The following is a 26883-nucleotide window of genomic DNA, read 5'->3' as shown; positions in this document are numbered from 1 at the left end:
CTCGTCACCAAGTGTTCCACGAATAAACAAATTGATCTATCTTACTGGTGGTCCTAGAAATTGCCAAAAATGTTCTTTTCATGACAGATACCTTTCTTCAGATAATGCCCAAAATGTGTACTTGACATTAGTTGTACGATGTGATATCGAGTTTGAGTGCGTTATGTGCGTCAAAAAAACGGGTTTGGGTCTGCCCGTGCAACTTTATTTAGTTACTGGGGCAAAGCGCAAAAATAGGCAAAAACAGGTGGTAAAATGCTATTAACCCTATTTATTATGTACAATGGTGATTTTGTTGTGTATTACTGTGGTAGATAGTAATATCATTAATAGTACTGTCAACCACGGTAATTATCGGGAACAACAATCTTAAGACGAAATTTTGTTATTTATTAAATTGTGTTTTCTGCACACGTTGGTAAACGGGATGGAGAAGAAGATAGTCTGTCAAAAATCAAGAAGTTACAAAATACAATTGGAGAAAGTTCATTTTCGGACAGAACATGAAGTCCACATTCCTTCCCCATTTCGAAGGTGTTAAAGTCCGAATATGGCAAATAAACATTTCACAAAAGTTGTAGATAATCAAGTTAGCTTTCCAGAACATGTTAAATCATCACAATCGGAGCTCGTACGAAGAAGTTATGACGAAAATACGAAAGGGTGGCAGAACTGCCGATGCACCTTTTCATATACAACCGTTCGTGACCAATGCGACTTGTCGCATATTAAATGCCTCACAAATGTCCAATGCACGAAATTTTTTTTGAAAGAAGACTGAGTCGAAGAATAATGATCTGGTTTTATATTATTTTCGATTCATGAATATTATTTAATATTTTTTTCTGGTTCCATTGTAGGTGCAAATTTACAGCACACCTATTCCGACTTCGAGGCTTATTTTGATCATGATCCAGTCCGAATCTCAGAAAACATAAAAGATAAAAGTTGTAGAAAATTTTGTTGGCTATTCGGATCATATTGAATCAACAAAATCGGACTTCAAACGGAAGAGATATGATTAAATCATTCAGCACTGCCATAATATTGACACGATTTGGTGCTACCCACAAAGTTTGAATTGACGAACATATAATTTATCGGGTACGTTTTTTAAGATATCTATTTGTGCAATAAATTGATAATGCTATATGATATAATGGTGTATTATTGCATGATAGTTTAATTTTAATATGTGGAAGAATGGTAAACTATATACAATAAACTATATACAATATATTTGCTTAATGAATATTCATTATGTTTGTGTATCTACATTAATGATAGAAATATTTTTATCCTAAATGCAATAAAGTGATATGGTATGTGTTAATTATTTGAATAAGTTTATCATAAACCGCATAACGTTTCTCATGAAAATGCAATATTTATTTTCATAAATTGCATATAGTTTAGATACGGGATTAACTTTCTCCCAATTTTCATTTGATGTGGAACCGTCCAATTGATTAATTTTCGAATATGTTATATGAAATTTGTGAGTACGTGATCTTGTGATTGTCTATGAACGATTAGACTTGTCTCGTATATTAAGTATAAGTTACTTAGTAAAGAGGAATATTTCTATACATATTATTATTTGTGTAAGCCATACTAATTCCTTAGAATTGTGCTATTGCATGGACATGCATTGATTACGTGCGATAGAATTTATATCAATTTATTATGTTGGACATGAATTAATTTATGCTATGGAATATAAACTTGATGTTATTATGTATTCATGTGTATACTATGTATATGTTGATAAAGTATGCTTGATCTATTGTTTCTTTCTATAATCAACTAGTATGAACGTCGTGCTCACATATTATGTTTATTATAATATTGATGTACATATGTTTTATATATATATGAATCATACTACGATTTAATTAACAGCATGATTTGAAATAAAATAGAAAGAAAGAGAAGCTCAATTCATGAGAGCACATGAGTAGTTCTTGTCTCAAGAACATAAAAGAAGATCGAGTCGTTGGGTTCGATTTGATTTTTTGCAAAATAATGATCTACAATCTGAATGGATGAGATCGGATTTTGATTGTTCAAAGATCCGAAATAGTTGTTAACAACAATGGATGTTTTGTTGAAATAAAATTCGAGCAGTTTAATTAAGAGCTCGTTTTGTAGAATTAAATCATTGGATTTGACTGAATTTTGAACAGCATGTTTAGGACATGCAATCCTAAATTATGAATGATTAAGATTAGAATTTATATATTCTAACTTTAATGTTGAATAGTGGAGATCAACCACCATTTGAAGAGATTAATATTCTCTTGTTTATTGACAAGATTTAAGTATCTTGACGAATTTTCTCTTTTGAGGAAAAGGAAGAAATCTTACTATCTCATTTGTTGACAAAATTTAAGTATCTTGAGAAGATTTCTCTTTTTGTGATTTCTTGAAATACAATTTCTTTTGTAATTAAATCATATTGGTGATCCAATATATTTCTCTAACTAAAGAAGAAATGTATTTTGTTACATTGTGTATCCTTATTGATAAATAAAAATAAGGATTTCAAAGCATTTAAATGCTATCTGAATGAAAGTTGGAAAATGCAACTTTGACAAATGAATTAAAAAATGAGTATTGAAACTCTTGAAAAATTTATGGATATCATAATGATAAATTCTAGAATACATACTCTAGAATTTGTGGGAAAAATTAGAAATGTGGGGGTCTTTAGACCCTAAACACATAAATTACATACCCCGAGCTAACCACATTAATATTTAAAAAATGTGGGGGTCTTTAGGCCCTAACCAGTAATCACATTAATATTTAGAAATGTGGGGGTGTAAGGCCTAGTATAATTAAGTGGATAAATAATGATTGTGCACAAGATAGTCACTCTTGATGCAAATTGATTATATTGTGTTTTCTTGTAAAATAAGAAAATAAATAAGTTCGTAATAAAAGAACTTATAAATGTGTAAGTGGTAAATCATCAAAGTGATGAACAACCAAGTTAACATATGTGTGAGTGGTAAATCATCAAAGTGATGAACAACCAAGTTAATATATGTGTGAGTGGTAAATCATCAAAGTGATGAACAATCAAGATACAACAAGATGGCAAAGAAAATCAATACGTTTGATTTTGATTTGATTTTATTAACTTATGAGTTATAAAATGAACGATGGACAATTGTCTTCTTTCAAGTAGTAAACCATTAAGGTTTAGATGGACTATTCAAAAGAAGAATTAAAATGGTGGTCCAATTAAGCTAAATTAAATAGCTATGGAAAATCTTGATTATTTATAACAAGATATTGAAACTCGTTAAGTGATTCTAAAGTAATATTTGATAAAATTGTGTTATCAAATAGTTCTCGTAATAACATATGTGACCAGTGTGTTTATATTAAAAGCACATGGAAGTGTATGTCCATAGACGACATTATAATCATGAGATAATGATCATGATATTATTTTGAACGTTGAGAAAATATTGAAAATAAAAATAAAATTATGTATGATGTCAAAAGACGAGGGTTTAGACGATGTAATCTTATAGATTAAAGTCACTAAAACAAAGATAGTCTTATTGAAAGTCTCATGTTGAGACACTACTAGAATATTGATCTAGTTGTCTAAAAAACCAAGTGTTTACCTTGCCAAAAATAATGATGAACAATGGTTCAATTACAAATATTTTTGGACAGCTTGGCAGCATAATGAATTGCAAACTAGTAAATATGTAATTCCAAAATAAATAATCATTCAATGATATTATAAGGGTTCTTAGGTAATCTAAGTATCGCCTTTAAATGGATTACATTAAAGAAAATATCTTATTGTATTAGGAAAGTACATTGGATATTTGAGTCCACTAAGATTATGTATCTTGGAAATCCTCAAACAAAATTGAATAGCTCGATTCATGGACGAATTCGAATGTATAACTTGAGATAAGGTTAGAAAAGAAGTTGAATAAATTTCATAAAATTATTGGAGGATGTTCCGTGTTGGACTTAGTCGGTGTCTACAATTATGAATAAATTGTGATAACCAATCGGTTACGTTAAGGGCACAAACGACATGTATAATGGCAAGTATCGATACACTCGTACACATAAGACCATTAGGCAATTGATCTCAAAAGAAATAATATTGATTATATGGTTAATAGCGGATCCGCGACTAAAAGTCAACTAAAGAGATCAAACATATTGCCTATCTAGGGGAATGGGATTAAACCCATAAATTAAGGACAATCTTGGTGGTAACCCAACCATGCTGACTGGAGATCCCAAGAACTGGTTCAAAAGGGACAACTAAGCTAAGAAAGTTCAGTTGAGCACTAAGGAACTCATTCCTAACTCATTCCCGCGAAAGATAATAGTGCTACCTGCAGAGAGGGTAAAGGATAAGCGAAAGCTTTTAATGATTCCAAAACCTTGTAACAAAAGGTGAGGTATTGGCAGGATACCTTTAATAGGAGATCACCTATGTAAGTGTATGAAGTGAGGGCCGCTTCAAAAGAATTGACAAACACTTATGAATCCAAGATGTGTGTCCATGGCCAAAACGGACACAATCATGAGAACTAAGGAAATGTGAGAATAGTATTGTGTGGGTTGCATTGTCTTGGTTTACACGAACGGATGACAGTTCAAGACATCGCGTTCACTACTCAGCCTAGTAAATCCGATGTAACTCCACTACGGAAGGTTCAAAGCTATATGCTACCTATCCCGATGCAATACTATTCGTGGGAACTCTAGAGAGAATCGACGCCCTCGTTTTCATTCATGTGGGGGATTGTTGGGAAAATTGGTTAAAAATTGATGAGTCATGAACAATTTTTTATCAATGTTATTGTACGGTCTAATTAAGTATATAAATGAATTTTGGATTAGAACCAATTTTGTGGTGAATGAAAAATTACTAGTCCAAATATAAGGAAAGTGGGATTTTGAGTTATCCCACATTGGAAAAGTAGAGAAGTACTGAGCTGTATATATATCAAATGTTAGAGTAGGTGACCGGCAAGCCAACTTGTGGCTGTGGTTTTTCTCTTTTCTTTGTAATAAAACAATCGTTTTTCGTTCGTAATAATAAAATATCTTATTTGGCATTCTATATCTGTTATCCCATGCAAGCAGCATAGATATAGTCCTAACGAGTTACTCTATTACTGTGAGTTGATCTAGTAGAATCGTGAGATAACTCAGCAATGTAATGTAACTGTTAAACCTTGTTCCTAGTCGATGGGTTACGCCAATAATGAGGATACCGGCCTTTCCCTTTTGAGACTAGCACTTAGTGTATGTGTACTGCGTCTCATCAGTCCTCGGTGTTGTGACATCGGCATACTTGAGTGGGTGCTCATACTGGATGAGTTCACTGAACTCCCTCGCCCTAGAAATCTATAAGTGGTTCTCATTCATCGAGTAATAGGTTTCTAAGATATAGTTGTACACCATTAGTCCTTAAGACCCAGACATCACCGTGACTTCACTAGAGGACCGATTGTATCGTGACCTGTCCCTGAGTCCCACCGCGGACCGCTCCAAGGGCCAACGTTCGTGCAATCCGAAATCTAGTGTGAAGTCTGTGCATTGTAGTAGGGGATTCGAGCGCTTGAGTAGTCATGGATGTCCTGTGTGTTCTGACGGTTTATAATCCATGGAATCTCTGGCCAGTGTTGATAGTGGGGTGATTAGGGAAATGTGTTTCCCTAAGTCGCACACGAACGGATTTATAATACCTAGAACGTTCGCACGGTTATTGAACTTTATAAGAGGTCTCGGTGAACCAATGCCTCTAGTTCAATCGGGACATGTGCTACGAAAGGATCGTACTGTACGCTAACTATATCATAAGGTTCTTGCAGGCACTTCATTTGTATCTAGGGAATCATGATGCGTAGTTGCTAGACGCCAATCTTGATTCGTTGGGCACCGATTTGATCGGGGATTAGGTAAAATGAGTTTTACTCTAATCGGGACTCTTGGGAGGAGTTCGTATAAGAACAATGTGTTGTTCGAATCACAAAGAGTTGTGAGCCCACGGCTAGCATACACCTGAACCATTGAGGGTCACACTTCTCGTGTAATATAGATCCTTGATAACAACAAGCATAGATTAATGTGTTAATCATTGAACGATTGGATGTCAATATGATTGAATCCAAGATTCGTAATTGTGGATTGCGAATCGGAATAAACGTAGAGAAAGAGAGACATGCGGAAATTAGTGAACTTTCTAAATTGAGAAGTTTCCCAATTTAGCAGGTCCACTGAAGTGGAAGTTTCCAATTTTGGAAATTGGAAATTTCGAAGAGGCACTCGTATCGACGAGGACTTTGAGCTCGTCACAAATATAATTTTGTTATAATTTTGTGGACGATCGTTTATTAGAAACGAGGCCGACGAGGGAATAGGCTTAATGCATCAGTGGGTCAAGCCCAATGACTTAAGCCCACTAGGGTTTAAAACCCTAAGTATAAATAGACCTCAAAAGGAGTTTTGAGATGAGATTTTTCAGCACCAAAACCCTAGCCGCTCAGCCCCCCCCCCTCTCGGCCGCTGCATCTCCGCCGCGCCACCGCCGATCACCGCCGGAATCCGCCGGTTTTTCCTCTCCTTTCTCTATATCGTATTCCCTTTGTTATCTAACCCCTTTGTATCTAGTGCTCCAGTAGGGGGAGATCCATTTATTCGAGGTGAAACCTAATTGGAGAGGAGCTGCTGCCCCGACGGAATCGCCGCACCGCCGCACGCGCCGCTGCATCGCCCACGCGCCGCCGCCGTCGTCACGCACGCGCCGCCGTCGCCACACCTTCGGTCCAGCTGCCGTTTGGTGGTGTTCCTGCAGCCCCTAGGAGTGGTATATAGCAGCTTGTACGTGACTCGTTCTAGGATTTCGATTCGTCGAAATCGCACGCTACAAGAGGTAAATGAATCGAAACTTTCGTAAATTAATTCAAACATATTTGTATGATTATTAATTTGCGAGCATGAGTAATACGTGATTACATGTTTCGATTTTGTGAAATGAAGTATAAGCATGTTTCGTGATTTTCGGTTTTATGTATTTTTCAATTAAATCGATAATTACCATATGTATGGCGGAAGCGTTAAGGTACGTTGACTATGTGATTAGTTTATGCATGTAATCGAAACTAGTTCGATATAAAATTTTTAAATTCCGCTGCGTATACATGCACGATCCCCAACAGTGGTATCAAAGCCACAGGTTAATCGTTTATTTGTCAACGTGTTTATCGTTTTCGAAAGCATGCTTCGATTTGTTGAATTGTTGAATTATTGGTGTTATCTAATTGGGTGTTTTAATATTAATTAAATATTTTGAATATTTCAGAAAATATTAAAAATTTTAATTTTGAAAAAATTCGTTTTTGCTGCTGTTTTTCAGCTGACCGAACCAGTCCGGTCAGCACAAAAAAAAAAAAAAAAAAAAAAAAAAAATTATTTGATTTTCTGAAATTAGTATTAAAAGTTAATTGATTTTTAATTTTTGAAATTATTTATCAATTAAACCCAAATTAGATAATTGATCCATTAATTTAATTTGAATTCAAAGAATGGTGTTGGATTAATTATTTAATTTAATCGTTAAATTTGTTTAATTAATGGAACACAAATTAGATGGCAAATAATTAATGGGCTTCATTCTTATTTGAATGATTTATGAATGAAGGAGGTCCGTTAATTATATTTGCAATTAATCGTATTAATTAATTAATTCATGAGATGAATAATTGTGATTAAGTACGATGATGATCGTATGTCTCTCTTAGGATCAATATGCGTTTCCACATACCTAGAGAACATAGTTGTAGGAATCACAAACGATCATAACCTAAAACTTCCGATGAGCTAATAAGATTTAATAAATAAAATCCCTCATTCTTAATCAAGAATAATTATCAAGCTATAAAGAAAAACCAAATTGTTGAATTTTTCTTTCCTTCTACCAACAATTAAATTATGTGTAGCCTCTCATAGTAGTGCAGTAAGCCGTGTTAGCGGGGAGTGCTATTGTGGGATAAGCTGTAATTTAATTGACATTAGATGGAGATACGGTCATAGATAAAATTATGTTGGATTAATGTGGTCGGCTAGATTAACTAGGGATTGCATTAGTTTGATATAGTTGGCTCTATGACATCTCATATTGGTAGGCTAGACTTGACACACGAAGATTTTGATATTCGCTAGATTAACTTAGGTCATTATCAAGTGTGAGGTAAATCAATCTTTAGGGTCACATAGTGATGTGATTGATAGTACTCTACCTTTAGGCTTATGTAATCGGGATAGATTAACTACGGGTTACATTAGCGCTATTGGACCTAAAGCCCATTAAAGAAAAATAAGTTTTCTCGATTGTCTGCTAGAGGGTGGTGGAATTCGATAAAATTAGTGGGAGAACAATTAAAACATAAAAGTCCAAAATTTTAATTGTAACAATTATTACGAACTAAACTCTAATTATTGTCTTCTTAAAATTTTCTCAGCAACAATGTCCAAACATCCCCTTTTCCTCAATCCTCGACCAAAACAAACTCACCGGTCCAAACTATTTGGATTGGTTTCGCATTCTGAAACTTGTGCTCCTAGTAGAGGAGACGCAACTGCAAGGCTTACCTCGATCAGAAACGTTCTGAAAAGGGTACGTATTTAGTTGAAGTTAACTTGTCCGTTAAATCTTCTGCTTGGGTATTGGATACTGGTTGTGGCTCACATCTTTGTAATGATTTGCAGCTCATGACAAGAAGTAGGAAGCTTAATGTGGGTGAGACCTACCTAAGAATGGGCAACGGAGCAAGGGTTGCTGCTGAAGCCATTGGGACAATTTATCTTTCTGTTTTGGATTCTAGTTTTTCCATTGTTTTGAACAATTGTTTATTTGTTCCGTCACTTATTCGAAACCTTATTTCTATTCCTGTTTTGGATAATGAAGGTTTTACTTTTGTTTTTGGAAATTCGATTTGCATTATACAAAAGGAACAAAATATGATTTGTAAGGGACAACTTATAAACAACTTGTATGAACTGAATCCAAGTGAAATACCTATTAACGTTATATCAGCAAAACGAAAAGATATGAGTCTTAACCCCACACAACTTTGGCACGCTCGACTGGGTCACATTTCCTTGAGAAGGATGAACAAGTTTGTTAGTGAAGGAATGTTCTCCTTGGAGGACGTTAAATCACTTCAAACTTGTGTATCCTGCCTTAAAGGAAAAATGACCAAGACTCCCTTCAAAGGGAAGATGGAACGGGCCGAGGGTCTTTTGGATTTGATCCATTCAGACGTGTGTGGTCCACTAAGCGTTAGTGCTAGGGGTGGTTTTAACTACTTCGTTACTTTTACCGATGATTATTCTAGGTATGGTTTCGTGTACTTAATGAAGTATAAGTCTGAAACTTTTGAAAGGTTCAAAGATTTTAGACACCAAGTAGAAAACCAACTCGGTAGACGTATTAAGAAACTACGATCCGATCGTGGTGGCGAATACTTAAGTACTGAGTTTATAGACTATCTTAAAGAGAATGGGATTCTGTCTCAATGGACTCCTCCTGGAACTCCTCAACTTAATGGAGTTTCCGAACGTCGGAATCGAACACTGTTAGACATGGTTCGATCTATGATGGGGTTCACCGCGCTACCGGCATACCTGTGGGGTCATGCACTCCTAACTGCCGTGTATTTGCTGAATAGGGTTAATACCAAAGCAGTTAACTCCACACCTTATGAACTTTGGCACTCCAAGAAACCCACGTTTAAACATATTAGGATATGGGGTTGTCCCGCTTACGTGAAGCGGCTAGTGGGAGATAAGTTGGATGGAAATCCGACCTATGCTATTTTGTGGGGTATCCCGAGGATTCCATGGGATACGAATTCTACTATGTTTCCGAGGCTAAGGTGTTCGTCTCGAGAAATGCCGTGTTCCTTGAGAAGGAATTTCTATCGGATAGAAAGGGCAGTGTAGTTGATCTCGAAGAAGTTCGAGAACCACAATCTGAAGTTCAAGCACAACAATCAGATAATGAACCAATTCAACAAACCACTAATATACCTCCTGAACCGTCGCTGCGTAGATCCGAAAGAGTTCGGAGAGCGCCCGATAGGTTATTCCTCGTTGATGAAGTTGACCAAGGATGTGATCCTAGAACTTTCAACGAAGCTGTATCGGATACAGACAAGGGACATTGGCTTAATGCCATGAAATCCGAAATGGACTCTATGTACTCCAACAAGGTATGGACCTTGGTAGATCCACCCGAGGGAATTGTTCCCATAGGCTGCAAGTGGATCTATAAGAAGAAAATTGGAGTAGATGGAAAGGTATCGACCTACAAGGCTAGATTGGTAGCGAAGGGTTATACTCAAAAGCAAGGAGTTGACTATGAGGAAACCTTCTCTCCAGTTGCTATGCTTAAGTCCATTAGGATTTTGCTGGCCATCTCTGCGTGGTATGACTACGAGATATGGCAAATGGATGTGAAGACCGCTTTCCTTAATGGGGACATTGAGGAAGAAATTTACATGGCGCAGCCGGAAGGCTTCATATCTTCTGGAGATGAGCAAAAGGTTTGCAAACTCCAGCGATCCATTTATGGATTGAAACAAGCATCCCGTAGTTGGAACAAAAGGTTCGACACAACTATCAAAGAGTTTGAATTTGTGAAGAACCCGGAGGAACCTTGTGTCTACAAGAAGGTTAGTGGGAGTGCAGTGACTTTCCTTGTACTTTATGTTGATGACATACTACTCATTGGGAATGATGAAGGGATGTTGCAGTCAACTAAAGTATGGTTATCCACACGTTTCTCGATGAAGGATTTGGGAGAAGCATCCTACGTATTGGGAATACGGATCTATAGAGATAGATCGAGGAGATTGCTTGGCTTGTCCCAATCCATGTACATAGACACCGTTCTCAAACGGTTTAGCATGGAAGAATCCAAGAAGGGATTCTTGCCAATGTCCCATGGGGTTCGTCTCTCGAAATCCATGCGTCCTCAAACGCAAATGGAAATCGAGGAGATGAAAAGGACACCTTATGCATCCGCTATAGGAAGCATAATGTATGGCATGCTATGTACACGACCTGATATTGCGTATGCTGTGAGCGTCACAAGCAGATATCAGTCCGACCCCGGCCCAGCCCATTGGAAGGCTGTGAAGGACTTTCTCAAGTACTTGCGAAGAACTCGAGATTTGTTTTTGGTCTATGGGGACACCGAGTTGAAATTAGAAGGCTTCACGGATTCTAGTTTTCAATCGGACGTGGATGACTCAAAGTCAAACTCGGGGTATATATTCAAAGTCAACGGAGGTGCCGTGTGTTGGAAGAGTTCCAAACAAGGCACGACGGCTGATTCCACCACCGAGGCTGAATATATTGCAGCATCAGATGCTTCAAAGGAAGGGTCATGGATTAGGAAATTCATCCAAGAGTTGGGTGTATTTCCGAACGCTAGCGATCCAGTACGGCTGTACTGCGATAACAACGGAGCCGTAGCGCAAGCTAAGGAACCAAGAGCTCATCAGAAGTCGAAGCACGTGTTGAGAAAATACCATGTGATCCGAGAGATCATAGAGAGAGGTGAAGTCAAGCTAGACAGAGTCACCTCGGAAGACAATATTGCAGATCCCTTCACCAAGCCATTGTCAGGATCAGTCCACGAGAAACATCGAGAGTCGATGGGACTTAGATTTATGAGTAGTTGGCTTTAGGTCAAGTGGGAGATTGTTAGAGTAGGTGACCGGCAAGCCAACTTGTGGCTGTGGTTTTTCTCTTTTCTTTGTAATAAAACAATCGTTTTTCGTTCGTAATAATAAAATATCTTATTTGGCATTCTATATCTGTTATCCCATGCAAGCAGCATAGATATAGTCCTAACGAGTTACTCTATTACTGTGAGTTGATCTAGTAGAATCGTGAGATAACTCAGCAATGTAATGTAACTGTTAAACCTTGTTCCTAGTCGATGGGTTACGCCAATAATGAGGATACCGGCCTTTCCCTTTTGAGACTAGCACTTAGTGTATGTGTACTGCGTCTCATCAGTCCTCGGTGTTGTGACATCGGCATACTTGAGTGGGTGCTCATACTGGATGAGTTCACTGAACTCCCTCGCCCTAGAAATCTATAAGTGGTTCTCATTCATCGAGTAATAGGTTTCTAAGATATAGTTGTACACCATTAGTCCTTAAGACCCAGACATCACCGTGACTTCACTAGAGGACCGATTGTATCGTGACCTGTCCCTGAGTCCCACCGCGGACCGCTCCAAGGGCCAACGTTCGTGCAATCCGAAATCTAGTGTGAAGTCTGTGCATTGTAGTAGGGGATTCGAGCGCTTGAGTAGTCATGGATGTCCTGTGTGTTCTGACGGTTTATAATCCATGGAATCTCTGGCCAGTGTTGATAGTGGGGTGATTAGGGAAATGTGTTTCCCTAAGTCGCACACGAACGGATTTATAATACCTAGAACGTTCGCACGGTTATTGAACTTTATAAGAGGTCTCGGTGAACCAATGCCTCTAGTTCAATCGGGACATGTGCTACGAAAGGATCGTACTGTACGCTAACTATATCATAAGGTTCTTGCAGGCACTTCATTTGTATCTAGGGAATCATGATGCGTAGTTGCTAGACGCCAATCTTGATTCGTTGGGCACCGATTTGATCGGGGATTAGGTAAAATGAGTTTTACTCTAATCGGGACTCTTGGGAGGAGTTCGTATAAGAACAATGTGTTGTTCGAATCACAAAGAGTTGTGAGCCCACGGCTAGCATACACCTGAACCATTGAGGGTCACACTTCTCGTGTAATATAGATCCTTGATAACAACAAGCATAGATTAATGTGTTAATCATTGAACGATTGGATCTCAATATGATTGAATCCAAGATTCGTAATTGTGGATTGCGAATCGGAATAAACGTAGAGAAAGAGAGACATGCGGAAATTAGTGAACTTTCTAAATTGAGAAGTTTCCCAATTTAGCAGGTCCACTGAAGTGGAAGTTTCCAATTTTGGAAATTGGAAATTTCGAAGAGGCACTCGTATCGACGAGGACTTTGAGCTCGTCACAAATATAATTTTGTTATAATTTTGTGGACGATCGTTTATTAGAAACGAGGCCGACGAGGGAATAGGCTTAATGCATCAGTGGGTCAAGCCCAATGACTTAAGCCCACTAGGGTTTAAAACCCTAAGTATAAATAGACCTCAAAAGGAGTTTTGAGATGAGATTTTTCAGCACCAAAACCCTAGCCGCTCAGCCCCCCCCCCCTCTCGGCCGCTGCATCTCCGCCGCGCCACCGCCGGAATCCGCCGGTTTTTCCTCTCCTTTCTCTATATCGTATTCCCTTTGTTATCTAACCCCTTTGTATCTAGTGCTACAGTAGGGGGAGATCCATTTATTCGAGGTGAAACCTAATTGGAGAGGAGCTGCTGCCCCGACGGAATCGCCGCACCGCCGCTGCACCGCCGCACGCGCCGCTGCATCGCCCACGCGCCGCCGCCGTCGTCACGCACGCGCCGCCGTCGCCACACCTTCGGTCCAGCTGCCGTTTGGTGGTGTTCCTGCAGCCCCTAGGAGTGGTATATAGCAGCTTGTACGTGACTCGTTCTAGGATTTCGATTCGTCGAAATCGCACGCTACAAGAGGTAAATGAATCGAAACTTTCGTAAATTAATTCAAACATGTTTGTATGATTATTAATTTGCGAGCATGAGTAATACGTGATTACATGTTTCGATTTTGTGAAATGAAGTATAAGCATGTTTCGTGATTTTCGGTTTTATGTATTTTTCAATTAAATCGATAATTACCATATGTATGGCGGAAGCGTTAAGGTACGTTGACTATGTGATTAGTTTATGCATGTAATCGAAACTAGTTCGATATAAAATTTTTAAATTCCGCTGCGTATACATGCACGATCCCCAACATCAAAAACATTAGGTCATGGGCTTTTAACCCATTGGGACCTTATTACTCGAAGCCCATCTCGATTGATCTGACTGGTCTGAATTGGTGCGGCCGAACCAATGCAAACCATTCGGCTCAACTCGAAATGGTGCAACCACTCCCAATTGGCTCAACTTGAAATGGTGCAACCATTCAAACAAAGGGTACCTTTGAAATGGTGCAACCATTCAAACAAATGTACCTTTTTGCTCCAAAGGACACTACTTTTCGAACCTTATAAATAGACCCTAACTTTCCCACAATTCCTCACTTCAATCCAAAAAATAAGCCTACTGCATATTAAGCCTACCCTTCACAGATTCTCTCGAAAATTTCTACACAAAGTACAGTTCGTCGTACTTGGGATTTGGAGTGCTCCTATTCCAAGCCTTGCCGTTGTATCTTGGGAGACGATTTCCATTTAATCCGTTAGCACCGTTGCGGGGAAATTTCGTCTTAAGGACAGAGTCAACTCGCCTCGGCAAATTTACGTTCATTGCAGATAATCTTTTTGTATTTTCACTAATTAATTTGTTCAACCAATTTACTAAATTCACTACCCGTTTTATGTATCGGGAACAACATAGATTTCTATGAGTATCTATGGGTGTCTATGGTATCTGGCGGCTAGGGTTCAAAGAGGAATTAGGGTTTTAAGAATATGTCACTACAGATTACTACAGTTTCCTACGAGTGTCTATACATGACTACAGACTACTACGGTTTCCTACGGGTTTCTATAGAAGACTATGACCAAAAAAATTAAAAAATCATAATTTTCAATATTATGTAGAAAAAAAGGAAAAAATACGAAAATGCAAAAAAAAAAAAAATTCTTCGAGAAAAAAAATAATAAAAAAAAATGTTAGATGCGAAAATAAAAATGTTAAATGCATAATGAAAAAAATGATAAATACAGTTTAAATATTACTTGGTGCATATTTCATTTTTGGTATGTGGGGGCATTATTGGAATAAAATTTATGAAGGATGTGAAGCTAATGTTTAGTTAGACTTGTCATTTAGTTCTAATATATTTTCTCAACAGGGACCTATATCTTGAAGCCCCTAAAAAAAATATTAATTTCATATATCAATTCGATTTTGACACGAAAAACCAAGTGATATAATGAAATGATAATTTAAAAATATAAAGTAAAAAAACATAACCAAGAAAGAATATTTTTAAATGATAAAATATCGCGATATATTGACCCTTTTGTTAAAATATCACAAGAGAGAGGTATAGAGTGCGTTTTGCCGTGAGATATACATAGTTTATTTTGTTTAAAAATAATATTTGTAGTTTTATGTTTTTTTTTTAATTGTTAAATTATTGATTCCACTTTCTTTGCTTATTATTGATGAATTATTTTTTAGCTCTCTAATAATTTATGCGAAGGTCCAATTTCTTGATTAAGATGTGCAGGCCCGTTCCTAGGAATTCGAGGGCCCAAGGCGAGCTATGTAGATCTTGGAAACGGGGGCCCCCTAGCAAGGGTAACATTGTCTTTTTTTTTTTTTCTCGAAGTAATATAACATACTAGGTTAAAAATTTTGGGGGTACGGGGGCATCGCCGTTTTTTTTAGAGGTGTTGAATGTAAGTTTTACACTAAATTTATATTTTCTTATGAGGATTTTTATGGAATTTTATTGATTGAATAATGCTTAATGACTTGGTTATTGTATTTTAGGTACAAATTGAAGAATTGAGAGTCTAGATGATGGAACGATAGAGAACAGGCGAGAAGGGACGACAACCAACCACATACCAAAATAGAACTGAGACGGTCATCTGGAGATTTCGGCTGATTCTCCGACGGCCGTCCCGAAAGGAAAAAAAATCTAATAGAAGGTTGATACGGCTGTCTGAGAAAATGAACTAAATTTCGAACGACTGTCCGAAGTTCTTCGACTGTGCATTATAGGAATTTTAATTGCACAAGGAAGCTCCTATATAACCAATTATTAATTACACCTATATAAGATAACCTCAATTACGAAAATCTAGACGCCATCTCAGAACAAGAAAGAACGAGATAACGGAGAATCGAAGACAAACACTTGACGAACCTTCATTATAGTTCTTCTTTTATTTCTCTTTTATATATATATATATATATATATATATATATATATATATATATATATATATATATATAATATCAATAAATACTAATGTATAAGGACTATTTTTCTAAAATCGGGGGCCCCTAAAATTCATAAAAAATCGGGGGCCCGAGGCGACCGCCTTTCTGGTCTTCCCTCAGAACCGGGCCTGAAGATGTGTCGTCTGACTTGGAAAACTTGGGAGAAATATCAAAACACTTATTAATGCGTTGACATGGAAATTCATATACACTGTGCATGCCATTCACTACTATCATACTATGCAATTAATGGGAAAATTATAGTTTTCACCCCTCATGTTTGCAGTGATTTCATATTTGGTCCCCATGTTCACAAAAAACACATTTGATCCCTAATGTTTCAATAATCTAACAGTTTTGGTCCTCTCTATCAATTTACTGCTAGTCCGTCAGTTAAGGCAACGATGGGCACACGTTTGAATATGTTACTTTTAACGGAAAATTGACGAAAATGACTAAAAACGTTGCATTTTTGAAACATGAGGGACAGAATGTGTTTTGTGTGAACATGAGGGACCAAATGTGAAATCGATGCAAACTTGAGGGATAAAAACTATATCTTTCCCTGCAATTAATATATATATATATATATATATATATATATATATATATATATATATATATATATATATATATATATATATATATATATATATATGACAAAAACTAAGTGAAAAAGCATCATTATTCCAAGAACAATTGCAAAATCCATCAATATTTTTTCCTTCTCGATCATCTTTTATCTTGCCCTATACAGTCCAGCAGCATGTTTCAAAAGTAACCGAACACATTTACTTTCATTGTTGGCTTTGAAAGAAGCCGTTGATGTCGATCCAAACGGAGCTCTTAATTCATGGAATCGAACGACAAACTTTTGCACGTGGAACATAGTCACATGTGGTCGCAGGCAACCGAATAGAGTTGTTGGCATAAACTCGGACTCTCAAGGCTTGATGGGATCACTCTCACCTCATATATGTAATCTTTCATTCCTTAGAGAAATCAATCTCCAAATCAATAGCTTCAGTGGCCCAATTCCTCAAGAAATCGGCCTTTTAAGAAGACTTGAGTATATAGAATTTTTGATAGACTACAACCTCTCCGGACCCATACCTTCGGAGATTCGGTATTTGGAGAAACTAAGAGATCTAGGCTTGGCTAAGAACAAAATTTCAGGAGTAATCCCTCGATTTATTGGAAACGTAACATCTTTAAGAACCCTTTATTTAAGGTCTTGCGGTTTGGAAGGAGAAATTCCGGAGTCCATTTCCCAACTTACGAGGCTAAGTAATCTTAATTTGGGTGACAACAATCTCACATGCTCCATTCCTTCAGGTTTGTTCAATATATCTACTATTGAGCAATTCGTAGTTGATTTTAATGGTCTTCATGGACCGATACCCTCTACTATAGGCCTCACTCTCCCTAATTTAAGTTTTCTTAGTTTGGGGAGGAATCGATTTAGTGGAAGGGTTCTGATTTCAATATCGAACGCTTCTTCACTTGAGTCGTTGGTGTTATCATTCAACGATTTTACTGGGCCAATGCTAATGTTTGGAGGACTTTTGCTGTTTAGTTCCTTATACGCCGAAAAAACCTTAGTTCAAGACGATTTTAGTTTCGTTTCATCCCTCACGAATTGCACAAACCTACGTGCTTTTGATCTTTCCAGCCCATTCATTAGTGGTCAAATCCCAGAAAGCATCGGAAATCTTTCCGTTAACCTTGCCGCTATAAGGATTAGTGATACCCAACTACGAAGGAAAATTCCATCTGGTATCGAAACCTCGTTGGTCTAACTTACTTGTATGTTGAGATAAACTTTTTAATGTGAATATTCTCAACTTGACACAAAATTGGTTTACAGGTGACATACCGTTTTTATTCGGAAACTTGAGTTCGATTATTAAATTAAACTTGTATGAAAACAATTTTTCCGGAGCTATTCCTAAGAGCCTTGGTAAATGCACAAACATGCTAGAGTTAAATCTTTTGAGAACCAATTTAAATGGCCCCATACCTCAAAGAGATTCTTATTTCTACCATTTCTATTTCATTGGATCTATCTCACAATGTATTGACCGGTTCGATTCCATCTCAAGTCGGATCTTTGTCGAGCCTAGTTATGTTAGATTTCTCCAACAATAGATTGTCTGGACTTATTCCGAACTCTTTAGGAACGTGCATTAGCTTGGAACGACTTTACCTGGAGAGTAATTTATTCGAAGGATAAATACCGCAGGGTCTAAGTCCTCTCGTGGGCTTAAGATATTTGGATCTTTCACGAAATAATTTATCCGGCACAATCCCAAGTTTTATCGGCTTGCTACGACTCGAGCAATTGAATCTATCGTTGAATATGTTGCAAGGACAAGTGCCAACAACCGAAGTGTTACGAAATAATACCATACTTCCCTACAAGGTAACGAAGAATTATGTGGAGGAATTCTCGAGTTAGATCTTCCTCCTTGCACTACATCTTCCTCAAAGAAAAACTTATCAACCCGACTCAAAATCGCGATCCCAATAGTCGAAGTTGCAGCATTGTTATGCATCATCATTTTTCTATACAAAAGAGGAACACACGAAAAAGTTTTGTCTTCTCTACCATCATTTATGGGTACGCAATTCTTGAGGCTTTCCTATTCCGATCTACTTAAAGCGACGGGCGGATTTGCCGAGACTAGCCTAGTAGGTGTTGGAAGTTTGGATATGTTTACAAAGGTGTATTTGGCGATGGGGTGACGGTTATAGCTCTGAAAGTGCTTAATCTTGTTGTGAAAGGGGCCTCTAAGAGCTTCTTGGCGGAATGCAATTCTCTAAGAGGCATACGACACAGGAATCTCGTGAAAATATTGAGTGTGTGTGAGAGAATAGACTTCCAAGGAAACAATTTCAAAGCATTGGTGTATGAATTTAAGGCAAACAGGAGTTTGGATAAATGGTTGTACTACAACAGTGAACAAGAAGAGGGATCCGATGCACAACTTAGAAATCTCGATTTGATCGAGAGGCTCGATATCACCATCGATGTTGCTCATGCACTGGAGTATCTCCATTCAGGTATCGGTTCGGTAATTGTTCACGGAGATTTGAAGCCGAGTAATATTATTTTAGACGAAGATATGAATGCTTGTGTTGGTGATTTCGGATTGTCCAAGATTATTTCGAGTGTACTTCCACCGCGTGAAAATAGCAGCACAACTGGGATCAAGGGTACAATCGGCTATGTCCCTCCAGGTATATTTGATTTTAATCATCTCATCTTCATAGTTTTATATCAGGACAAAATGCACTTCACCCCCTATAACTTTTCGATTTTCGCACTTCCCCCCTAAAAAATTCAAAAAGGGGATATTCCCGACTCGAAATATTATTTTGGTTGCACTTTGCCTATAAGCCAATTTTGTAGGGCATTGTGCAACAAAAATAACATTTTAAAGGGGCAATGTGTAGCAAAAATAACATTTAAAGAGGCAACGTGCAACAAAAATACTCAATTCCGATGAATAGTCCATCGGAGTTTTGCTATTAGGGCAATGTGCAACAAGAATAACATTTTGAAGGGGGACATTCACGTTTAAAATTTTTGAGGGGGTAAAGTCCGAAAATTAGAAATTTACAAGAGGTGATGTGCAATTTGCCCTTTTATATTAACCAAATTATGTGTCGTTTGCCGTTAATATCTCGAAACGTATGTGCAGAGTATGGGACGAGTAACGCGATCTCAACAGAGGGGGATGTGTATAGCTACGGCATCCTCGTATTGGAGATGTTCACAAATAAAAGACCAACAGACGATTCGTTCATGGATCAGGTCAATCTTCACAATTTTGTTGATGCTGCGTTGCCGGATCATGTGATGGAAATATTGGACCCCCTAGTTCGAATAGGCCCTCGCCAGAATAACAATAAGTTTGAGGATTGCATGGCTTGTATTCTCAACATTGGAGTATGGTGTTCAAAGGAAATGCCGAGAGACAGGATTACTATGTCGGATGTCGTTAGTGAATTGCGTAAGATTCAAAAAGAATTATCAAGCTAGTTGAAGAACAAAATTTGTTGATTGATCTTGTGTTCCCTTCTCTTTCTTTTTGCTATATCATGTAATTTTTTGTTTAAAAACATGCAAGAGTTAGCTTGTCTAAATAAAATGTTTAGTATCTTTACGTGTGTGATCCTCACAAAAAGGAGAAAATCAAAGGGAGTAAGAAAGTTTTAATAGTTTGCAAACTACACGAGAGTCTTAAATCACACCATGTGGGACGAGCGTGAACTAGAAACTGTTGGCTGGGGTTATTTCGCTAAGAGCAAACAAGGGCGAAAAACATTTTACACAATTGTTAACCCGAGAAGTTCACAAACCTGGTGCTAGTAACCGGAAAACACAATTTTGGGACCAACATTCAAATTTAAAATTGTTTTGGGTTGGAAAACAATTAAAAAATTTAAAGTATTAATTATATTTAATATAATAAAAAGAAAACGAATAACATTTAATTTTCACAAATGAAATGCAAAAAGAAATATATTAAATACAAATACATTCCTCTCAAAGAAAAAAAAATACAAATACCTTTTGGATAATATTTGAATTTTAACAAACAAAATGACATATATGTATATAAAATAAATCAAAAAAGAAAAAAAAGAAAATTCTATTTTATTTATTTAAACTCAATCAAAAATTTACTTCAACTTTAAATCTCGACTCCGGCCATCGAAATTTCAGGGCTCCTTTTCAAGCTCAAGTAAGCATGCTATCGTTCATATATAGAAAAACATAAATCATCGTTTCTTCGACTAGTTTCTTGTAATTTATTGTGAAAATTATTAGCGGGTTTCCAGTTTGACGGGTCGGATATGTACACTCTTCAACTTTTGTTCTTGACGCCCCAATTTGCCCCAGTCATTTGATCAATCAGGGATAATTACATTTTGTTCCTCACACTATGAATCGAAATTCATTTTAGTCCACTATATTATTTTTGCCACGATTTTAGTCCTCAAACAAGCCTTTTTTATTTGCAAATTGGCCCCGAGTCCAAATTCTCATGGAGAAGCCCGGACCTTCAAAGAAATATTCATTTTATTGGGTTCTGTTTTGGATGAAATTGTAGGAATATATTAAAATGGGAAATTTACTGTTTCCATCCCTCAAGTTTGCTCCAATTTCACATTTGGTCCCCATGTTCACAAAAAACACATTTGGTCCCTCATGCTTCAATAATTTGACATTTTTGGTCATTCTCATCAATTTGCTGTTAATCCATCAGTTACGGTAGTGATAGGAACACGTTCAATTCCGTTACTTTTAACGGAAAATTGACAGAAATGACTAAAAAGTGTTGAATTTTTTAAACATGAGGGACCAAATGTGCTTTTTGTGAACATGGGAACCAAATGTGAAATTGGAGCAAACTTGAGGAATGAAAACTGTATTTTTCCCAAATTAAAATTGTGGCTTAAAAAAAATAGAGGTAAAATGGGGATTAAAGAGGTTATTTCAGCATGCTCCACGAGTGCCTTTTTCCATCATAGTTAACACCAGGTTTTGTAGATGCTGTACTTGGTGAAATACATCTTGAGCCATTGATCAATAAATAATAACAACACACACTCATGTGTATGTGTGCTTATTGGGTAGTTATTTATATAGATCTACGTTTCAAAATTGCCTGGTGTTTTACACCAGGTGTAGCATCTCATAGACCATTAACACCAGTATCGAACGGGGACCAAAATTATAAAAAAAAATTGGCTTATATGAGGACTAAAACCGTGACAAAAATAATGTAGGGACTAAAATCAATTTACTTTTTGGTCAAATTCTAACAAATGTGGTAAATTGCAGCAAATTGATTTGGTTCGTAAAATTATTATTTATGAATCTAAGGCTAATAATGGGAATCCTACAACACTAGAGATATTTCGACCAATCTTATTAATAAAAGTAAGGTTGTTCCTAGAAAAACCTAAGAAATGTTTTCCGCTCATTTGATAGTTATAATTGTAATTTATTTATTTAATTATTTTTATTTTTTTATTTCATTTAATAAATACATTTATTAAGTATCGTGATCAAGCATTTTCACAACCCTCATTAAGAGAGTTGGTACCTAGCCTTACCAGTAGGGTAAAAGGTCTAGGGTTTGAGTCCCCCTTCTCCTACTTCCTCGTGTAATGGACTAGAATTTACTTAAAAAAAAAAATCATATATTGCTGTACAGAAACGAGACAATTATGAACTTCAAACATAATAAGGTTGAATTGTGTACAATTTGAACTTTAAATTTAACAACGAACACAAGAAAAACAGAGTTCCTAACTTTGTTTTCAGCTAGACAATTCCTTTTGAATCTTATGCAATTCCCTAACAACATCAGACATCAACATCCTTTCTCTCGGCAATTCCTTCGAACATGTCACTCCAATTCTCATAATAGAAGACACGCAATCATCGAGCTTACTGTTATCGATCATGTGAGGGCCCATAAGAATGAGAGGATCCACAATTTCCATTACACGATTAGGCAAAGCAGCGCTAACGAAATTGTGAAGATTACCATGTTCCTGAAACGAATCATCAGTTGGTCTTTTATTCGTGAACATCTCCAAGACAAGAATACCGTAGCTATACACATCCCCTTTGGTCGAGACCAAGTTGCTCATGCCATATTCTACACGTAGGTTTGAGCTATTTAATGATAAGAGTAAAAATAGAGTTTATTGAAGAACCAAGATAATTAATGAAGTCGTACCTGGTGGAACGTATCCGAAACTACCCTTGATCCCGAGTGTGTTGCTGCTTTCGTGCGGTGGGCTTGAAATAATTTTCGATAGACCGAAATCACCGACACAAGCCGTCATATCTTGTTCCAAGAGAATGTTACTCGGCTTCAAATCCCCATGAACAATTACCAAATCGGTACCACAATGGAGATACTCGAGTGCCTGAGCAATATCAACGGCAATATTGAACCTCTCAATCAAATCGAGATATCTAAGTTGTGGATTTGATTCTTGTTCTTGTTCGCAATTGTAGTACAACCATTTATCTAAACTCCCGTTAGCCTTGAACTCGTAGACAATCGCTTTGAATTCGTTTCCATGGAAGTCTATGCTTTCACAAACACTCCATATTTTCACGAGATTTCTTTGTCTTATCTCTCTAAGTGCATTGCATTCCGCGATGAAGCTCTTAGAGGCTCCTTTCACAACAAGATTAAGCACTTTCACAGCTAAAAATGTGAGCCCGTCATCAAGAATACCTTTGTAAACAGATCCAAAACTTCCGATGCCTACTAGGCTAGTTTCAGCGAATCCACCCGTTGCTTTAAGTAGATCGGAATATGAAAGCCTCAAGAAAGATATTCCATTGAATGATGGTTGAGATTGAGAAGATGGATTTCTATTTGGTGTTCTCCTCTTGTAAAGAAAAATGACGAGGCATAGAATTGCCGCAACTCCCGCTATTAATGGGATCGTGATTTTGAGTGGAGTTGACAAGTTTTTCTTCTTCGATGAAGTGCAAGGAGGAAGGTCCAACTGAAGAATTCCTCCACATAGTTGTTTGTTTCCTTGTAAGGAAATTGCAGTCTCATTTTCAAATACTCCAGTTGTTGGCACTCGTCCTTGCAACATATTGAACGATAGATTCAATTGCTTGAGTCGTAGCAAGCCAAGAAAACTTGGGATTGTCCCGGATAAATTATTTCGTGAAAGATCCAAATTTGTTAAGCCCATTGAAGAAATTAGTCCTCGAGGTATTTGTCCTTCCAATAAATTTCCCTCGAGCTGAAGTTGTTCCAAGCTAACGCACTTTCCTATTGAGTTGGGAATAAGTCCGGACAATCTATTGTTGGAGAAATCTAAGCTTGCTAGGTTTCTCAACGATCCAACTTCAACCAGAATCGAACCCGTTAATGCATTGTAAGATAGGTCCAAGGAAATAGAAATCGAGGAAAGATTCATAAGCTCTTGAGGTATGAAGCCACTAAGACTATTACGCGAAAAATATAATCCTAGCAACTTAGAGCAGTTACCGATACTCTGAGGTATAGGCCCCGAAAAGTTGTTTCCTTGCATGTACAAATTAGTCAACAAGCTCAAGTTTCCAAATATAGATGGTATTTCCCCCGTAAATCTATTTTCTTCCAAGCTGAGAATATTAAGATTAATAAGTTTCCCAATGCCCGAAGGAATCGAACCCTCGAGAGAATTTCTTGCAAGACCCAAGAAAGTGAGGCCGACAAGGTTTTCGATACCTGATGGAATTTTTCCGCATACTTGAGTACCAAAAATCCCTATAGTAGTAATGTGAACAGAGAAGTTTGCGATTCTTTGTGGAATTGTACCACTAATAAATGGGCTGGATAGATCAAGAACTCGTAGTTGAGTGCAGTTAGTGAGTGATGAAATGAAACTAATATCATCTTCAATTAATATATTTGCGGCATATAAGGATTTAAGTTGCGAAAGACCTCCAAGCATTGGCATTGGCCCACTAAAATCGTTTAGTGATAACACAATCGTTTCAAGTGAAGAAGCATTTGATATTGAAATCGGAACACTGCCACTAAATTTATTTTTTCCCAAACTCAGAAACCTCAGGTTAGGGAGAGTGAGGCCTATAGTAGAGGGTATTATTCCATAAAGAAGATTAAAATCAACTGTAAAACTCCTAATAGTAGATATATTGAAGACACTTGGAGGAATGGCGCCTGTGAGATTGTTTTCACCCAAATTAAGACGTCTTAGTTTCTGAAGTTGGGCCAAGGATTCGGGAATTTCTCCATTCAAGTCGCAAGACCTTAGAGAAAGTTGTATCATAGATGTTAGGTTTCCTATATATTGAGGGATATCTCCTGAAATTTTGTTCTTACCCAAGCCTAGAGCTTCTAGTTTCTCCAAAAAATGGAGCTCCGAAGGTATGGCCCCGGAGAGATTGTTGTCGATCAAGTTAAGATAAACCAGATTTCTCCATTGGGTAATATTTTCGGGCATTATTCTTCCCGTGAAAGAATTGTTGCTAAATTCTATAAACTTAAGTCGTCTTAAAAGGCCGATTTCCTGCGGAATTCGGCCGTTGAAACTATTGTTTTGGAGATTGATTTCTCTAAGGAATGAGAGATTACCTATGTGAGGTGAGAGTGATCCAATCAAGCCTTGAGAATCCAGCTTTATGGCGATAACTCTATTTGGGTGCCTTCGACCGCATGTGACTCCGTTCCACGTGCAAAAGTTTGTATTTCGATTCCATGAGATTAAAGCTCCGTTTGGATCGACATTTATGGCTTCCTTCAAAGCCAGCAATGAAAATAAATCTGTTTTGTTACTTATAAAGCATGTTACTGGACTGTATAAGGCAAGAGAATAGAAGATAAAGAAAGAAAAGATAATGATGGATTTTGCCATTGTTTCTTGAATGGTGAATGCTTGTTGTTTCTTGATTTTGCTTATGTGTATAAATGCTCAAAGTATCGTATGCACAATGTATATGATTATTCCAAGTCTACGCATTAATATTACTGTTTTGGAAGTTTGCCAAAAAAAATTCAATGCTCGATTCATCGTCGAACAAATCTAAATCAAGGAAGACCTTGACTTAGAGAGTAAAGTTTCTTTCTCACTTTTCATATTACTAGAAAGGTGTACGTGCGATGCACGTGTGCGGTTAACTTTTCAAAGTAATTTTCTTTTTATTATTTTTGCCTCGTTTTTTGTGTTATTTTATTTAAATAATACTTACAACATATAATAAGTATTAATGAATTTAAGGTAGCTCGTCACCAAGTGTTCCACGAATAAACAAATTGATCTATCTTACTGGTGGTCCTAGAAATTGCCAAAAATGTTCTTTTCATGACAGATACCTTTCTTCAGATAATGCCCAAAATGTGTACTTGACATTAGTTGTACGATGTGATATCGAGTTTGAGTGCGTTATGTGCGTCAAAAAAACGGGTTTGGGTCTGCCCGTGCAACTTTATTTAGTTACTGGGGCAAAGCGCAAAAATAGGCAAAAACAGGTGGTAAAATGCTATTAACCCTATTTATTATGTACAATGGTGATTTTGTTGTGTATTACTGTGCTAGATAGTAATATCATTAATAATACTGTCAACCACAGTAATATTACATGTCAACCGCAGTAATATTACAATTTTTACAGGGCATGAAAATGTTCATCATAGTTTTTCTTTTAAGGAAAAAAAAGTCAACGGTGCCTGGAGACCGACGTTGACTGCCAAATTTTTTTAATCATGGGTGGCAGCATGCACGTCTAACTATGTGAGATAGTATTTTCGTAATTTTTGAAGATGAATTATGTTGATTTATTTTGTAATTCATTTTAAGCACCATTTTTCGGTAAAATACCAAATTCTTTAGAATAATCTATATAATATATAAATTGAAACCCTCATGTCCTAGAATTACGACATTTGGCATCCATGTAGGCATCCACGTAGACATCCTACTCATTGCACATGTGTCGATTTAAATTCAATTCAATTCAATGAATTATTAAATATCTTATATCCTAATATAACTTATTTTACTATTTATACCATATATACAATATTCAAGCATTTTTCATATAATTAATCCGGATTTTAAAATTATAAGTATTCATTTCCACCAAATCCCCACCAAATCCGGCTGGTGGATTTAGTGTAGTTCATTTCAACATTTAATTTAGCTTATAAATAATCGGCGCTTTTATTTCAAAAAAA

At 36.9% G+C, this 26883-nt stretch overlaps 3 protein-coding genes across 4 annotated transcripts; 2 read left to right on the top strand and 1 right to left on the bottom strand.

Moving 5' to 3' along the window:
* Positions 1–16551: 16551 nt before the first annotated feature.
* LOC148769161 (uncharacterized) lies at positions 16552–17982 on the top strand. The gene is made up of 2 exons (XM_088820271.1): positions 16552–16571; positions 16905–17982. The coding sequence occupies exons 1-2, from the start codon at positions 16552–16554 to the stop codon at positions 17944–17946; spliced, it is 1062 nt and encodes a 353-aa protein (XP_088676397.1). The 3' UTR covers positions 17947–17982.
* Positions 17975–20237, top strand: LOC105950342 (putative LRR receptor-like serine/threonine-protein kinase At3g47570; the record flags this gene model as incomplete). Its single annotated transcript, XM_088820270.1, is given in 5 exon segments — positions 17975–18172; positions 18174–18555; positions 18558–18848; positions 18851–19387; positions 19852–20237. Coding segments are annotated over 5 exon segments (1749 nt in total), but the record flags the coding sequence as incomplete, so codon positions are not given.
* A 2135-nt stretch (positions 20238–22372) lies between these two features.
* Positions 22373–25664, bottom strand: LOC105950343 (uncharacterized). Of its 2 annotated transcripts, XM_088820893.1 has the most exons (3): positions 22909–25664; positions 22714–22827; positions 22420–22616 (listed from the first exon to the last, which is right to left on the bottom strand). In XM_088820893.1, exons 1-3 carry the CDS (start codon positions 25562–25564, stop codon positions 22585–22587), a joined length of 2802 nt encoding a protein of 933 aa, XP_088677019.1. In that variant the 5' UTR covers positions 25565–25664; the 3' UTR covers positions 22420–22584. The 2 variants fall into 2 exon arrangements, with proteins under 2 accessions (XP_012829150.2, XP_088677019.1); XM_012973696.2 differs by having other exon boundaries at positions 22373–22827.
* Between the last annotated feature and the right edge of the window lie 1219 nt (positions 25665–26883).

Source organism: Erythranthe guttata, chromosome 7, assembly GCF_056151865.1.
Source record: "Erythranthe guttata isolate IM_541 chromosome 7, IM_541, whole genome shotgun sequence".
In the NCBI taxonomy this organism is placed as follows: Eukaryota; Viridiplantae; Streptophyta; class Magnoliopsida; order Lamiales; family Phrymaceae; genus Erythranthe; species Erythranthe guttata.
This window is presented reverse-complemented; position numbering and strand designations above follow the sequence as displayed.

What these genes read in the sequence shown, in the direction of transcription:
- LOC148769161 (XM_088820271.1), top strand. Translation starts at nt 16,552, where the DNA reads ATGGGCACACGTTTGAATAT. An exon ending in ATGGGCACACGTTTGAATAT is followed by an intron (nt 16,572 to 16,904) that starts GTTACTTTTAAC and finishes TGCCCTATACAG; the next exon opens with TCCAGCAGCATGTTTCAAAA.
- LOC105950343 (XM_012973696.2), bottom strand. Translation starts at nt 25,564, where the DNA reads ATGGCAAAATCCATCATTATCTTTTCTTTCTTTATCTTCTATTCTCTT. An exon ending in TTTCGGATACGTTCCACCAG is followed by an intron (nt 22,828 to 22,908) that starts GTACGACTTCAT and finishes ACCTACGTGTAG; the next exon opens with AATATGGCATGAGCAACTTG.